Genomic DNA, 16114 nt, shown 5'->3' with positions numbered 1-16114 from the left:
TGGGGGCGGGGGCCGCCGGCGGGGGGCAGGGGGGAGCGCGCCCACACGCACGCACCGTCCCCGCTGTCCTCGTGGTGCTGGTTGAAGTTCTCGTAGGAGTCCCAGCGCACGGCGGGCGCGGCCGTGTTGTAGTCCACGGACACGGAGGGGTCGTTGCGCGGGGCGCTGCCTGTGGACCGGACACGCGGCCGGGTGTTGGGGGCGGGAGGAGCCGCCGCCGCCCGCCCAGCCCCACCCCCGCGCCCACCGGCTCTGACCTAGGGTCTTCTCTGGGCTGGAAGAGAAGACAAACTCGGCAGACGCGTGGAAGGGGAATCGCTCATCTGTGGGGAGTGGACGGTGAGGCGCTGCCCTCCCCGCCCCCCAGCCCTCCCCGGGAGCGCCCCCCCTCCCCCGCCACCCCCAACCCATCCCCCGCGCACCAGAGCAGGCCTTGTCCAGCTGGTCCTTGGAGAAGGCGAGCCGGGGGCTGTGGATGGTGCAGGTGTGGAACTGAACCCGGAACACGAGGCTTCGCTCGGTCCCCCGGCCACTCTTGTGGTAGCAGGTCACCTGGGGATGGGGTTGGCCTGAGTCGGTCTCTGAGGTGACCACCCCTCGCAAAACTCCCTGTTTGGGGGCCATGCCCAGCAGTGCTCAGGACTTACTCCTGGCTCTGTGCTCACGGATCACTCCTGCTGGGGCTTGGGACAGAAGCCTGGGTTGTTGGCCTTGCACAAAGCAAGCTCCTTACCCGCTCCGGTCTTTTCAGCTGGGCATCTCCCCTTTGAAAGCCCTCTTACCCGCCCAGGGACTGGAGTGATAGTATTGTGGGAAGGGCATTTGCCTTGCATGTGGCCAACCTGGGTTCGATCCCCAGTATCCCACATCCCCTGAGCACCGCCAGGAGTGATTCCTGAGTGCAGAGCCAGGAGGAACCCCCGAGCATCGCCGGGTATAACCCAAAGAGCCAAGCATAAAGAAATCAGTCAATCAAGCCCTCTCCCCTGCCCTCCCCCAATCTGCGGCTGGAAGCTGGCGGACCCGTGCCTGGCCGCCCTGTATCCCTCACCATGACGTCGCCCTTGAGGAGGAGGGCTGGCTCCAGGCTGATGCAGAGCTGCTGGGGCCCCGGGCCTGCGATGTGGCTGTGGAGAACAGAAGGCGGAACTGGGCACAGGCTCCTGGGCTCGGCAGTGGCCCTGAAGGGGTCAGGCGTGTGCGGGGAGTTGGAGCCGTGGCTCCTCCTTCATTCAGGGGTGTCCGTCATCCCCTCCATGCCCAGGGGTTCGGAGGAGGCTGGAGAAAAGGGACTCCCAGGGCACTCACTAGACTCCGGATGTGTAGACCAGCTGCATGGACTGGTAGATCTTGAGGAAGGGCTGGAAACCTGGGGGCCCGGGAGTGAGAGGTCCGTGAGGGGTGCCGGGGAGGGGGCTGGAGAAGGGGCCTCTCCACGCAGGACAGTAGCACGCTCACCTGTGCCGGGCTCAAAGGCTGGCAGCGTGGGTACGAGCACATGGTGCAGGAAGAGAGGGCTGCTGTTCATCCTGATGGAACCTGACAGCAGCCCGCTGAAGTAGTTGACGTAGCTGCAGGGAGGGTGTGGAGGAGACCATGAGCTTTCAAGCCCCTTCAACCCCGAAAAGCCTGCCCTGCTCCTCGGCATCGGCCCCACCGTCCTGCTCATCAGAAAGTTCTCTCTGAGACCAGAGCGACAGTGCAGCAGGGACGGTGTCTGTCTTGCACGCGGCCAACCCAGGTCTGATCCCCGAGCGCCGCCAGGAGTGATTTCTGAATACAGAACCAGGAGTACGCCCTGAGCACTGCTGTGCTGGGTGTGGCCCCCCAAACAAAGTTTTCTGCATGGGACCGCAATTACAGTGGCCGCCCCCTTGCCTAGAATATGCTTCTTCCAGATCTGGGCTTCCTGCCAAATAAGGGAGGCCAGACTATGCGGCAAGTCCGTCGCAAGATTCAACTTTATTTCCCTCACAGCCTGCTTGGCATCAGACTTTTGTCTCTGCATCTACTGGAGTGAGAGCACAGCGGGTAGGGCGTTTGCCTTGTACGCGGCCGGCCTGAGTTTAATTCCTCCGTCCTTCTTGGAGAGCCCTGCAAGCTACCAAAAGCATCCTGCCCAAACGGCAAAGCCTGCTCCTTGTGGCATATTCCATATTCAATATGCCAAAAACAGTAACAAGGGGCTGGAGCGATAGCACAGTGGGTAGGGCGTTTGCCTTGCACGCGGCTGACCCGGGTTCGATTCCCAGCATCCCATGTGGTCCCCTGAGCACCCCCAGGAGTAACTGCTGAGTGCAGAGCCAGGAGTAACCCCTGTGCATCGCTGGGTGTGACCCAAAAAAGCAAAAAAAAAGCAAAAAAAAAAAAAACCCAAACAGTAACAAGTCTCAGGATGGAGATGTTACTGTGTTACTGCACTGAAGCAAATCTATGAAGGACAGGAAGACAGTGCTACAGTGCTACTGTATCACAGGAAGACAGTGTTACAGTGCTACTGTATCTGCTAGAATATTCGGCACCACTGGCATGTAAGTTCCCAGAGAGTGGGAAGCCGGGAAGCGTTCCTGGTCCCCTGTACTGTGTCTGGGTGTGCACGAAACGCTCCATTCAGGTGGGCTGCCTGAATGAGGCCCTGGGCTTGGAGTCCCCGACGGAGTGAGGGCCCCCCCGCCCCCACCCGAGCTGCTCACCGGCGCTGGGAGGGCTGCAACTCGGACGCCACCTTGTCCTCGCAAAACTTCTGCATGGTGAGTGTGGCAAGCGCCTGGTCGGCCCTGGGGAGAGCGTGGGCAGTGTGCGGGGTCAGGCGCCCTTCTCTAACCTGCTCTCCCACCCCTAGACCCTGGGTGTGGTGGTGGGGGGGGAGGGAAGGAAGGGTGTGGTCCTCCCAAGTCTACAAGAAGCCCAAGACGCTGGTCAACAGAAACCCCTCGGACAGTCGCATTACTAGTTGTGGAGCCTGAGGAAAACTTTCCTGAGCTTCAGTTTTCCCACTTGCCAGTAAGACCATGTAACGGGACGAAGTGCGTCCCTCCGCCCCGAAAGGTATGTACCTCAGGATGTGACCTTATTTGGAAAGAGGGTCGCTGCAGATGGAATTAGTTAAGATGTCATACTGGAGTAGGGTGAGCCCTTAATCCAATATGATTGGTGTCCTTAGAAGAAGAGAAGAGACAGACACACAGACACACAGGAAGGCCATGTGACCACGGAGGCAGAGATTGGAGTGAGGCATCGCCACGCCAGGGGTCGCCAAGATCGCCAGCCAGAAGCAGCAGCAGCAGCAGCAGCAGTGAGAGAGAGGCAGGGAAGGAGGCTGCCCCAGGCCCGAGGGAGAACACGCCTCCACGCTGGGCTCCCAGCCTCCAGGACAGAGACAGAGTTAGTTCCACCATCCTGAGCCACTGAGTCTGTGGGGTGCTCCTACAGCAGCCCCGGGAAACGTAAGTCATCTGCTGGGAACGGCCGTCGAGGACAAGTGAGAAAGAGGAGGCCGAGACGGCAGACAGCTCTCTGCACAGAGACGGGCTGGGCACAGGGCAGGCGGCGGGAAAGGGCTTGGGAGCCTCACCCCGCAGAGATCTCGCTGTAGTGCATATAGGCCGAGACGATGACTCCCAGCTTGCCTTTGCTCCCCTGTGGAGACAGGGAAGGCGGATCTCAGGGGGGCCGCAGCTAAGGTACACCCCCCTCCCCTGTCCAGGGAAGCCAGGGCTCCGGCCCCACCTTGCAGTACAGCACCACGACGTGCTGTGGGTCCGCGCTGAGCCACGTCTCCATGGCTTTGCAGATGGAGCACAGCTTGTCCAGGGGCGGCGCATGCAGTTCTGGCCAGCCGAAGTCCTGGACCTGGAGGACACCCCCAAAGAGAGGTGGCTTCAGGGCGTGGCGGATGTGGGCAAGGCTCTAGAGGTCTGCTGGTGTCACTGGCCACCTCATCACTTCCCTCTCCCTCTAGCGAGGGGTTCTGGGAAGGTGTCTGCACCTGGGCGCGATCCCTGGCACCCCATAGGATCCCCCGAGCCCTGCCCAGAGCGATAACTGAGCACAACTGAGTGTGTCCTCAATCTTAAAAAATAAGAGGAAAGAGAGGCTGGAGAGATAGCACAGCGGGTAGGGCGTTTGCCTTGCACGCGGCCGACCTGAGTTCGATTCCCAGCATCCCATAGGGTCCCCTGAGCACCGCCAGGAGTGATTCCTGAGTGCAGAGCCAGGAGGAACCCCCGTGCATCGCCAGGTGTGACCCAAAAAGGGAAAAAAAAATAAAAAATAAGAGGCAAAAGTCAAGTTGGTCCCAAGTGCAGCCCTGGATAGAACCGGAGGCCGGGCGCAGTGACGTCAGGCCCCTCCTACCTTGGGGTTTAGACGGTTCAGGTCATGTCTTTTCTCTGAAAGGTTGAAAAGCTGCGAGGAAAGGGGGCTTCAGTCCAGAGCCGGGGGCGCAGCGCCCCACCCCGCCCCAGGCGCTGGCCCAAGCCCCGCCCCTCACCAGGTACTTGTCGTGGTGCTTGCCCTGGAGCACGTGCGCCAGCTCGCGCAGGTGGCCGCGGTGGCGCTGCTCGTCGGGCCGCGCGGGGAAGGCGGCGGCCAGGATGCGCTCGGTCACGTAGGTGAGGTCCAGGTCCCAGCGGCGCTCCATGAGCGGGCCCAGGCTGAAGCTCCTGCGGGGGGCGGCGCCGTGGGAGGGGCCGGGCCGGGGGTCCGCGCGGCCCCGCCCCCTCTGCCCCTCCGCCGGCGGGTCCCGCCCCCCGCCCCCACCCCGCTTACCTGGGCAGGGTGCTGCGCTGCTTCGTGTGGTTCAGGGACTTGGTGGACCCCTGGGGCGCGAGAAGAGGGTGTGGGACCCCCAGGGCCGCTGCTGCGCTGCCCGCCCGTGCCCCTTCCCCGCCCCTCTCCCCTCCCCCTCCCCCCCCCCCCGTCCATCCTCCACCGTCCCCCTCCGTCCCTGCCCCTGCGTGGCCTTACCAGGTGCTCGATGCGCCGCGCCGGCGCCGTGTTCCTCCGCTAGAGGGAGCCGGGGAGGAAAGAAAGGGTCGGCGGGGGCCGGCCGGACAGTCCAGGCCCCCCCCACCCCGCACCCAGGAGGCGCACAGAGAGCTCGCACCCACTCTCCTCCCTCCCCACCCGCACGCAGCGCTTCCAGGACCCTCCCGGGGCCCGACCCAGGCTCACCTGCTCCACGGGAGGTGCAGCCTGGCAGGACGAAGTCACCTGCGCGGGAGGCCGAGTGGGGAGTGAGGGCTGGGGGTCCCCGGCAAGGCGAGGGGCGTCTGCAGATGGGTGCGGGCTCCAGCCGCCCTGCCGCGCCCCGGTGCCTCTATTTAAGGGCGCCTCTCCTCGGGCCTCTTGGTCCCCCACCCTCGGGCCCCCCACTTGTTGCTTTTGGCTCCCAGCCCCCTGCCCACACAGACCCCCATTCATCCAGCTGCGGGCAGGAGTTATATATAGAGCCACAAGGCAGGCCATGGCCAGGCACGGACACTGGCCTCTTTCACCGGGAGACCCCGCCCCTGGGCACACCGATCCCCCAAGCCAGCACTAGGCCCTGGGACCCCCCACCCTGCAGGAGGGCCAGGGAACCTCCCAGGGCTGGGGCTGCCTCAGGCCCCTGGTGGACAGCAGCTGCCCTCACTGGGCCATCTCCTGCCGCTTGCCAGGGCCCAGGACAAGACCCCCTGGGGCATCCCGGGGGTCCTTTCCCAGAGGGGAGGCACAGCCTCCGGGGGCTGCCCGGTCGCTGAAGTGCTCCCCACCCTTCACTCTCCTTCCCCTCCTCTTCCCCGCCCCTCGCCAGCTGCAGCCTGGGCACTGCACCAACACAAACTGCTGTCTTGCTGTCCACTTGCCTGGGCCAGCCCTCCGGGAGGTGGGGTAGGGTGGTTCTTAAAGGGCCCAGGACAGCAGCCGCTGCCACCCCAGGGCCGCACACCATCCCCCCCGAGTGACAGGTGGAGGCTTGATGCTTCGGAGGAGCAAGGGTCCCGAGCCCCCACCCCACAGCCGGCACCCACCTTGCCTTCACATTTCTTGTGAGTTGCCACCTTGCAGACTAGAGGGGAGAGGAAGGAGGGGGTCAGCTGGTGCTTCCCGAGGAGGCAGGTGTGGCCCCTTCCCGCCAAGCCCCGGGCCCATGTCCCCAGGGAGCCCCTTGGGACTCTGGAGTGGGGGACAGAGAGAGTTTCAGGGGTCCGATGGCACTGGAGTGCTGTGCCGTCACCAGTCAAGGTGGAGTCCCTAGGGGCGTCTTGTCAGGGGGCGTGGGCTGCCCTGGCCTTGCTCTGCAGTTCCGTGAGCTCCTCTCCTCCCTCCCCGCACCCCGGGGCAGGTGCTGGGGGCCCCGGGAGCTCTCCCAGTCGTCGGTCAGGCCGCCTCACCTCGGCAGGAGACGCCCGTCCCATCGATGATCACCTTACACACGGCACAGACCGGTGGTCTCTTCCGGAAGCCCTTCTCCCGGAAACTGTGCGGCTCGGGCTTTCTGGGCTAGGGGCGGAGGGACCGAGTGACAGCGGTGTCAGAGCCCGGCTGGGCCTCAGGATGGCGCTGGTCTCCTTCCTCCCGCCCCACGCAGCCCGCAGCCCTGGAGGACGCATTTGGCCACAGCTGTCCACAGGCAGTGGTGCGCTGCCCTCCGGGGGCATGGAATCTGGTCCCTTGCGTCACTCAGGGGGCCAGATTCCAAGCTGGGTCAGCTCCTCCCAGGGGATCACGCAGGGCCCCTCACGTGGCCCGGGCCCTGTGGCCACTGCCAACCTAGAACCTTCCTCCTGGATCTCTGAGGGGTCCCCCCCACCCCACCCCGACCCCCGGTTCCTCCAACCGCTGGCCCCGGGCGGTGGGAGACCAGCAAGGGGCCCAGACACGAGGGCAGGCGGATGGAGCCCCTGGGCCGACCCCGGACTGGCCTCCCGCCCCTGCTGTCCCCAGGCTCCAGGCAGCTGACGGCGGCCTCCTCCCCCGTCAGAACAACATGTTTACTCAGTGTGCACTGAAGCGACAGCCTGTGGAAGGAGGGGGGGTTCACGCGAGAGGGCGAACCCACGGGCGGGACGCTGGGAAATAAATACTTGGCCGCCTCGTTACTTCTGGATGTCAGAAGGGCCCTGTCCCGGGGTTCCGGCACTGACTGCGGGGTCGAGGGGGTGCGTGCGTGCCCTGGGCCCCTCCCCACCCAGAGGTGAGGCTGGGATGCCCCTCGTGGCCCCGCCTCCCCGCTTGCCACCTGCCTCCCTGCCTGGCTCTCCTGTTTGTTGAGGAAGCAGGGGGCCGAGAGCGAGCGAGCGAGGCAAGAGGCTTCCCAGCCCTTCCTCATCCCCGGCTCTTGGCTGTGTAACGGAAACATCTGGCTTGAACCCAACCAGAACGCCTCTGGCTAAACCAACCGCGCCGGACCCACTAGCAAACGGGGGTCCGTTTCGGCTCTACCAGCAGACCCAGAAGCCAATGCTAAGGCCCCCCGGAGCCCTGGCCCGCTCCCCCCGCCTCTGTTACCCCAACCCACTGGCTCCAGATCCCTCTCCTCCAGGAGGGGCCTGAGCACTTAACCACGCTCCGAGGAAAAGTCTGACAGAGTAGCTTGGTACAGGTTTCGGGGGGGCCAGGGACCCCCCAGCCGGCTTCGGTGAGGCCAGGGAGCCAGAGCTGACGCCAGGTTCTGCTCTGATCCAAACTTCCCACCACCGCCCGAGCCACCCAAAGGGGCAGAGTGACAGCCCCCGGGGAGAAGACCCGGGGAAGTGTCTGGCCTCAGCCGGCCCCCTCCCCCACCGCCCAGACCGCTGCCCCAGCCCCTCCTACCCTGCAGGCGGCCCGGCCGCCGTCCCTCCGCCCCAGGGCTCGGAGCAGCCTCTCCACCGGGCCGCTGGACTTCATGATGTCGGGCTGGCCGGGGTGCTGACCAGGGGCCCGAACAATGCTGGGGCCCGGCCCGGGGCTTCCTGGAAGCCGGCTGGCGGAGGCCGCGTTTCCCCTGGGTGGAGGGTGGGCTGTCTGGCTGGTGTGCGGAGCCCGGGCCGGCCCTGGAAGTGGAGGGGAGTGCAGGCGGGAAGGGGGCAGGTCGAGCTCCAGGAAGTCGGGGGGAGAGGATGTGGGGGAGGCCTGGAGATCAGATTCCCAGGATCTCCCCTGCGGGGAGTGTCCGCCGGGATCTTGGCTCCTTACCCTGCTCTGGAGCGGCCCCGGGCCCGGGGATCCACTCCAGGCAGGGGTCGGGTCCTGAGCTCCTGCCCCCGGCCCCCAAGTCATCCCGGCACGTGTGAGGGATGGGAGCCTGGCAGGGAGGGATGGGCAGGGCTCGAGGGCCAGAGGGAACGCAGTGTCCCGGCCCCACCAGCCAGGCCCTCTGGCGACTTCCGGAGGGAAGGGAGAGAGGAAGGGCGCTGGGAACCGGTACCCCAGCCAGCCCAGGATCTGCTGCGCACCCCCAGGGTCAAGGAGAAGGGGGCGGGGGGGGGGCAGCTTCCTGCCTCAGTTTCTCTTTTTGGCCACACCCAGCTGTGCTCAGGGCTTACCCCCGGCTCTGTGCCCAGGTGGTCAGGGATCACTCCTGGTGGGCCTGGGGGACCGGATAGGGAATGCTGGGAATCGAACTTCAGTTGGCTGTGTGCAAGGCAGACGCCCTCCCCGCTGTACTGTCGCTCGGACCCCTGCTACAGTTTCACTCGTGAAGTAGGAAAAGATCAACCTGTGGGGCTGGAGCGATGCGTTTGCCTTGCACGCGGCCGACCCGGGTTCGATTCCCAGCATCCCATAGGGTCCCCCGAGCACCGCCAGGAGTAATTCCTGAGTGCATGAGAACCCCTGTGCACCGCCGGGTGTGACCCCAAAAGCAAAAAAAAAAAAAAAGAAAAGATCAACCTGCCCCATGGCCCCTCTCTCATATTCTAGGAGACTTTGCCCACAAAACTGACCCATTCACTTTTCCCAACCCCAAGCATTGCAGACCCTTTGGAGAACCCCACCTCTGCCAGCTCTGGTACTTTCTGGGGGCTGGCGGTCAGCTTGCTGCCTCAGTGCCCATCCTATATCACCAGTCCCTGGCTTTATTTGGGCTGGTCTCAGAACCCTAGTCCTCTTGCAAGTTCTGCCACTTAGCCCTCCCCCCCGGGGCTGGGCGACCCCCCTCCCAGTCCCCCAAGCCTGGGTACTACCTTCATGGCTCTCCTAGTTCTGTCCTTCCTCGGCGGCTGTCTCTGGGCCTGAGGAGTGGACAGGGACCCCTCCTAGCACATACTCCACCCCCCTCCACGGGCCTCCTGCCTCCCTCCTGGGAACAAGGCCAACTTCCTGTCCCAAGACTTAAGTGAAGGAGGTGGATGGAAGGGGTGGCGGTGGTGGGGGGGTAATAATCATCTGGAAATATGTGGGGTCAGTGGTCTAGAGGACAGAGGCGTGGCCCTGTCCTCTGCAGCATGGATTCACTCAATGTCAGAGCTCTGGCATCTCGCGCAGCCCAGCCGGTCCCTAGATTTCTCTCCCTGTGCGCCTGCAGGCCCATCTGGGCGGCCCCATCCCGCCCTCTTCGGGGAGCCCACCCAGGGCACTGTCCAGGACCTGTGAGCTGGGACTTGCAGCTCGAACTCTCCTTCCAGGCTAGCAAGACTGTCCCCAGGGCACCTGGGCCGGCGGGCGGGATCCGTGTGGCAAGGCCCGGGCTTCCCGCCCGTAACTGGAGAGGCCACTGGTGCTGCCACCCGTTCTTAACCCTGCCAGCTCTGGCTGGGTCCCAGGACATTCCAGGCCCCTGGCCAGTGTGGGCAACGGGGCCCGGCCTGGCCTGGTCCTGCCAGGCTGGAGGGCAGTGGGGACAGCGGAGCGATGGACGTGCCGGGCTGCCTTTTCTCCGCCCCTGTCGCTCCTGCCAGGGCCCCTCCAGGCTGAGAGCCATTCCCACAAACATCCTCGGACCCTCTTCTCCGGGGAGGCTGCCCGCAACATCCGCCTGGGGGGCCAGGGACGCGTGTCACCTCGCGGGCCCCTCTGGGGAGAGAGGGGGAGGGGGGCGCATGACCCCTGCCCGAGGAACAGGAGCCCAGTGGAGGAGGGCCTGGAAAGACGCGGCCGGACCCCTGGGACCCTCGCCTCCTCCTGCCTGGAACATTCCAGAGCCCCACAGTCTCTCCCCGAGCCTGGCCCCCCGGCTCCCCCCAGGCTCCGGGCTTGTTTGGAGAAACCCCTCCACCCGCGCCCCCCCTTCCTGGAAATAGCTGCGGTTGGGTGCGAGGCGGCCGGGAGCCCGCGGAGGTGGGGTGAGGCCTGGGGAAGGCGGCAGACGGGTGTGCCCGGAGGGATGGAGCGGCGGCCGGCGGACGGGCCCGCTCGGTGCCTCGGTTTCCCCAGAGGGACCCCTCCCGCTCCCCACCGGCCTGCGCGGGCGCGGGACGCGCGGAGGCGTGACGGCCGGCGCGCCGGCGGGGGGTCCCCGTCGCGGGCCCCCTGGCGCCCGCCCCCGGCAGCGCCCGCCCGCGACGCGGCGGCCACTCACCTGCGGGGGGCGCGCCGGGGCGGGGCAGCAGCAGGGGGAGCCCCCGGGCCAGCCCATCGCGCCGGGCCGGGCCGCGCCGCGCGGGCCGCGGACTCGGCGTGGGAGGAGGCGGGAGCGGCCGCCGCGCCCCGCCCCCTCCCCGCCCCCCGCCCCGCGCCCCTCCCCGCCCCCCGCCCCGCCGGCGCGCTGGGGAGGGACCCGCGGGGACGGCCACCGGCCCCGGCCCGGGGCTCCCCGGGGACGCTCCTCGGCCCCGCAGGACCCTCGGCCCTGGGCCGCAGCCCCCCAGCGCGTCACGCCCCGTCCCCGTGGCCGCCCCCAAAGCCGCCCCAGGCCCTGGCTGCGTCCCGGTGCTACTATGTTGCAACGCCAGGATGGGGACAGCTGCTGGTGACCCGCGGGCACCAGCGCGCCCGGGCCTGGGGCTGCTGCCCGGGGAGCAGAGGAGGGTCGGGCCGGGGAAAGGCCCTTCCCCGGGAGTTTTCATTGTTCTCTAGCTCTGGGCTAAGACTTCCTGCACCTTGGTCCCCCCCAGTGGATTTTCCGTGATGAAAGCGAGTCGTGCCGTGCCGAGGGGGTGGGTGCCCTGGAGCTGGGCTCTGAGTCAGTGCCCGCGGCTCACCGCCCAGTGCCTATTCAGAGCCGCTCTCTGACAGTGTTTCAACAGGGTTCTTTTTTTGTTTTCCTTTGGGTTTTTTTTTTTAAGGCCACACCCAGCGGTGCTCAGGAGTCACGCAGGGCACCAGGGTCTACAACTTGCAAGGGAAGTGACTTAATCCCCAGACTATCTCCCCGGCCCCCTAGGACCGTGTCCTGAGTTTATCTTGCCATCTTGCTCTGGCCCAAGGCTGGGACGTTTGGTTCTGATTGGGAGGGAGTGGAGCCTCTGACTCCAGGCAGTGGAGTCTCTGACACAGGCAGAGTGGCCCTGTGGTGGCCGCCTCGGTAACCACGTGGGTCCCCAGAGGCGGGGACGTGGGAACGTGGGCGCGCGGGGGCAAGAGATTTGCTTTGGGTGGAGCTAGTGCCCCACTGGGCAGTCTCCTAGGTCCCAGGCCCGGGGTCTGCAGGAAAGCCTGGGGGGCTGGAGTGCAGCTGGGAAGCGGCAGGAGGGGAGAAGGGGGCTGGGGAGCGGCGGCCACCGGGAGGTGGGGGGAGAGGCTGAAACAGAAAGTCACCGAGGGTTTGGGAAAGGCGATTGCGTAATGCAGATAGATGCGCTCTGACAATGTTCACTTCCTGGGTGCCTGGGGCTCTGTTGTTTTGTTTTGTGGCCACACCCGGCAGTCTGTATTCTGGAGTTACCGTTCCTCCTGGCCCTGCACTCAGGAATCACTCCGGACGGTGCTCTAGGACCATCGGGGTCGCTGGAGGTCCCGGAGGCAAGCGCCCGCCCTACCCACTGTGCTATCCTCTCAGCCCAGCTAACCCTGAACTCTTGCCTTTTCCTGTTCATCGGGCTTCTTAGCCAACCCCAGAGACGGGTGCCAAGAGGCTAGTTTTTCACCCTTTGCTTTCTGGGTCGCACCCAGCTGTGACCAGGGCTCACTCCTGGGGAGAGTCAGGGCACCGTATGTGGTGCTGGGGACCAAGTCCAGGTTGGGCGCCAGCACCGTGTGTGCCGAACTCTCCCGCTGGTTCTGGGTCTCTGGCGGTACCCAATGAGAAACTGGGCGGGACTAGCAAAAGCGGCAGTTGATTGGATCCCTGGGAGGTGGGCAGGGCCAAAGCCTCACTTTCAGGCTCCTGCTGCTGTCCCTAAGGGGGGTTTTGGGGGGTTTCCAAGGAATTGGGAGGTGGCCGGTGGCCTTAAGATACATAATGGAACTTCCATCTCAGCCTTGATTCCTGCTGCTGACGTGGGGTGGGTGGAGGGTGGGATGAGGCAGCAAGGGGAAGCCGAAGAAAAGTCGAGAGTGAAAGACGGATGCGGGCAGCTTGGTGAGAGTCGAGGCACAGGCAGTACCTGACTGGAGAGGGAGGAGAGCTGGGGTGGCTTACTAAAGAGGAAACAATCCCAGGAATCCCCAGGAGGCTCCCTGGAGGGCTTCTTACCTTTATGATGCAGAAAGCAGCCCATCTCGGCACTGAAGGCTGCACCGCCTCCTCCCCGGCCCGGGGTGATCCCATGCTCGCCTGGTGGCTCAGGCCCGAGGGCGCAGGCTGCTTGGCTGGGGGAGCACTGGGTCAGAGGAACTTCAGCGGAGGCTTTGGGTGCTGGGAGCCGGGAAGGGTGGAGGGTGTGGGGGGGAGGCGGGAAGGGGCCGAGCCCATTCCAGAGGCGGGCTGCTGGCGGAGGACAGAGGGTGTATTGTCTGAGGGGGAGTGGCCCAGCTTTGCCTCTTCCAAGCCCCTGGTTCCGTGAAGCAGGAGGACGAGAGGCCGCCAGCCCCCCCTCCCTTCTCCCCCCAATTTGTGACCCTGGAGGCTACAATGGTTGCTGAGAAACAAGGTTTAATTTGAGAACTAATGCTTCCCAGGAACACATGTGCTGCTCTTCCACTTCCTGAGAAGCCAGATGCTCCCCGGGAGCTCCCTTCCCTCCAGGGGTGATGCTCTCGTCACTCCGTGGGACCCTCACTCAGGATTCAGAATTTGAGAGACACTGAGCTACAAGCACAGAAATACCCAGGGGTCCCTGTCTGAAGCTGGACCTGCATGCTGCTAGTCCAGGGTTTACAGGAGGGGGAGAGAGGACAGTGGGGAGGGCCTTGCATGTGGTTGATCCAGGTGTGATCCTCAGCCTCCCACAGGGTCTCCTGAGCCCTTTAGGAGTGAGTCCTGAAGACAGAACCAGGAATAACCCCTGGGAGCGGTCAGGTGTGCCCCACCCCACCCGCAGAAAAAAAATGTACAAAAGGGCTGATCAGTTCCAGGTTCATTTCTGCGGTTAATTTCTGCGGGGGCGCACACATCCCCTGACTTAAGATGGGGCATACGAAGCACCTTGCCTACCTTTGCTTTGAATCTGGAGTAACTTCAGGACCCGGGGCCTCTCTCCCTTCCTATCTCACTTTTGTTTCCTTTCCCACTTGTCTGTAGGGATGGGGACCAATCAAACCCAGGGTCTCACACATGCAAGTGCTGGAACACTGGGTTACACACAGGCCCCCATAGTAGATGAATTCAAGACATCCAAGTTGTTTCTAAAATAAAGTGGAATTAGGGCTGGAGCGATTGTACAGTGGGCAAGGTTCTTTCCTTGCACATGACAGACCCAAGTCTGCTCCCCAGCACCATAGGGCCCGGAGACCGAGATCCCCGAGTGCAACCAGGAATAGGAATGGTCTCTGGTTTTGGGTGTGGTCCCAACTGCAGACCATAGGTCAGTGTTGTAGCGGCATGAAGACTGAACCTTTCCACTTGTGTCCTCAGGTCTGTCCCCAGGTCAACACTGTCCTGGGGTTTCGCTGACAGTCTTGGCCGAGAGAGGTGTCAACATTGCCTAGAAACACTTTCATCACACCCACTGAGGCTCCAGGTCCTCAGCTTCGTGCTGGGTCACACAGGGCAGCATTCTTGCTTACTCGTGGCTTTATGCCTAAGACGGCCCTCCTGGTGGCCCTGTGGGACCTTACGTGGTACTGGGGATTGGTCACGTGCAACAGAAACACCCTCTTCTCCATACTATACTCTGGCCCTGTGGGCAACGCCATCCCACTACCCTCCTCCCTAACTTTGCCAAACTGCCTTCTCATTTTCCTCTACTCCATCTGTTTCAGCCCTCAAGGGTTCTCTGATGTAGTCCCAACCTCTTTCCGCTTTGTCCTACCCCAGTCCTTTAAAATAACCCATGGGATGTGTCTATTTTGTACTTTTGAAGATTAAAACCAGGTCATCGTGCTGGAGGCAAACTAGGGCAAATGCTTGGGCTTCAGTGGACAGCTATGGTGATCCCAATCCCTGGACATAATAAATTGCACACCCAAGAGAATCGGAGAAATCAGGGGTGGGTGCAAGAAGCACTTTGCCAATGGGGACTCCAAGGAAAGCACTTGGAGTGGGGATGCAGATGAAAGAATTTGAGCATTAAAAAAAAAAAAGAAAAAAAAAAAGAACTTTAAAGAGCAGATTTATTTGGAGAAGACAAAAACCCCAAAACCCAAAGGATGGGATTTTACATCTCAAGACATCTCCCAGGTATTGTCTACAGATTACAAATCATTTTCATAGAAGATACTTTTGTACAAATTTTACATGTATTGAGGAATGGGACATAGATCCCTGTTTGTTCTAACAGGGGCTAGGATGAGGGGTCAGAGAAAAACAGCTTTTTTGGAAACAACTATTTGGAAGTCGACACGAAGAGGACAAACCTCCACTTTTTCATCATCTACAGCAAACGTCTTTAGGGAAAAAACCAAACATCCCCTTCAACCTTGGGTCTCTCTTGAAAAGCCACTTCCTAGCTACCAGCCAGTCTAAGCCAGTGTTCTTGTTACTTGCTGTGCCTTCGAGGCCAACTGGATAAATGACGCAAAACCACTGCGGCAGCACTCAGAAGCCGACACTGCATCCATCGGAGACACGGCGTGACACCGAGGTCTGATGCAGGCCAAGGCAAGCTACCTAGCGCTGTGAGAGATACCAAGACCTTGTCAAAGAGTTCTCTTCATTTTCATTTATTCCCTCAGGGGAGGGTTGAAAGAACAAAAACCCAAGACACTGGCCTAGATCACATGACAAATCTAAACACTGGTGTGGGATTTCTGTGGAGAAGCAAACGTTTAAAAAAAAAAAAAAGCAATAAACCCAATAATCAAGGTTCTAAGAAACGTCCCCCACATAACTGCCACTAACCACCTAAGACCATGGATTCTTGAGTTTTTAAGGTGTCAAGGGATCGTGACAGCAGGGGCAGGATTGGACAAGAGGAGCCAACAGTCGTGAGCGAGCCAAGATTTGCTCAGGAAAAGCAGCGATTCCTTTTTGACAGCTGGGGGGGGGAGGGGAAGAGGAGGGCGGAGCTCAAGACGACCGAGGCAGAGGGTATGTGACTTACATAAAAGCTGCTTTCGGGGAAGTTACGGGAGGGAGCAACAGGAAGATCCTAAGATGACCGACCTAAAAATTTAAAGCTTCAAGATTTGAGCAGAATGTGGATGCACTTGAACTTTCAGAAAGGACAGTGTTGAGGAAGGGTGAAACCAGGACACATTTAAGACTTGGGAGTTCCCACGATCCCTTAAGTGCTTCCTGCTCCAGGAAGTAACCATTCATGTGTTTAATGGAAGGCATACGATTTTCCCCCATTCTGGTGTGAAAAAATTTCTAACCGCTGTAAGCTTCTTTTCAAACCACGATTTTCCCACCTATTTTGGTCACCAAACAGTCTATTCTCTAATGGCCTGTAGACTCACTCCCAACTACCCCCCTGGGGGGTAAAAATGAAGTAATCCCCCCCTAGGCTGGCCCCTGTAAGTCAATTAAAAGCGAGGCCGGCAGACTCCTGGAGAGAAACAACTGCAGAGACTAAACCTACCCTTCCAAGGGGGAAAAGTTTATTCAGCGATGCTTGAGAATTCATCGAGGCCACAGCAGGGGAAGAGACTCAGCCCTGCCCCACACCTGCACCAACTGCCCAGCCAGATTCCAGACCCGGCAGCACTGTCGCTGCCCCTTGCTAAA

General features: G+C 62.2%; 1 protein-coding gene across 6 annotated transcripts in view; it reads right to left on the bottom strand.

Moving 5' to 3' along the window:
* Positions 1-16114, bottom strand: part of TNS2 (tensin 2) — a 280320-nt gene that overhangs the window by 5427 nt on the left and 258779 nt on the right. The window contains exons 2-18 of one of the 6 annotated variants that reach the window (XM_056120233.1): positions 7801-7896; positions 6378-6486; positions 6015-6052; positions 5176-5214; positions 4969-5007; positions 4771-4820; positions 4493-4664; positions 4357-4407; positions 3730-3852; positions 3575-3639; positions 2694-2777; positions 1459-1571; positions 1309-1369; positions 1052-1127; positions 423-552; positions 258-323; positions 56-169 (exon numbers count right to left, since the gene is read on the bottom strand). In XM_056120233.1, the coding sequence (XP_055976208.1) occupies positions 56-169; positions 258-323; positions 423-552; positions 1052-1127; positions 1309-1369; positions 1459-1571; positions 2694-2777; positions 3575-3639; positions 3730-3852; positions 4357-4407; positions 4493-4664; positions 4771-4820; positions 4969-5007; positions 5176-5214; positions 6015-6052; positions 6378-6486; positions 7801-7875 (1405 nt within the window). In that variant the 5' untranslated portion in view covers positions 7876-7896. Of the gene's footprint in view, positions 1-55; positions 170-257; positions 324-422; positions 553-1051; positions 1128-1308; positions 1370-1458; positions 1572-2693; positions 2778-3056; positions 3188-3574; positions 3640-3729; positions 3853-4356; positions 4408-4492; positions 4665-4770; positions 4821-4968; positions 5008-5175; positions 5215-6014; positions 6053-6377; positions 6487-7800; positions 7967-9152; positions 9171-10486; positions 10590-16114 lie in introns of those variants that run through there. The other 5 variants (XM_056120234.1, XM_056120236.1, XM_056120232.1 and 2 more) reach the window with 5 other exon arrangements.

Source organism: Sorex fumeus, unplaced genomic scaffold (assembly GCF_029834395.1).
Source record: "Sorex fumeus unplaced genomic scaffold, SorFum_2.1 ptg000042l, whole genome shotgun sequence".
Taxonomy (NCBI): Eukaryota; Metazoa; Chordata; class Mammalia; order Eulipotyphla; family Soricidae; genus Sorex; species Sorex fumeus.
The sequence above is the reverse complement of the archived record's forward strand: the minus strand, read 5'-3'. Positions and strand labels throughout refer to the sequence as shown.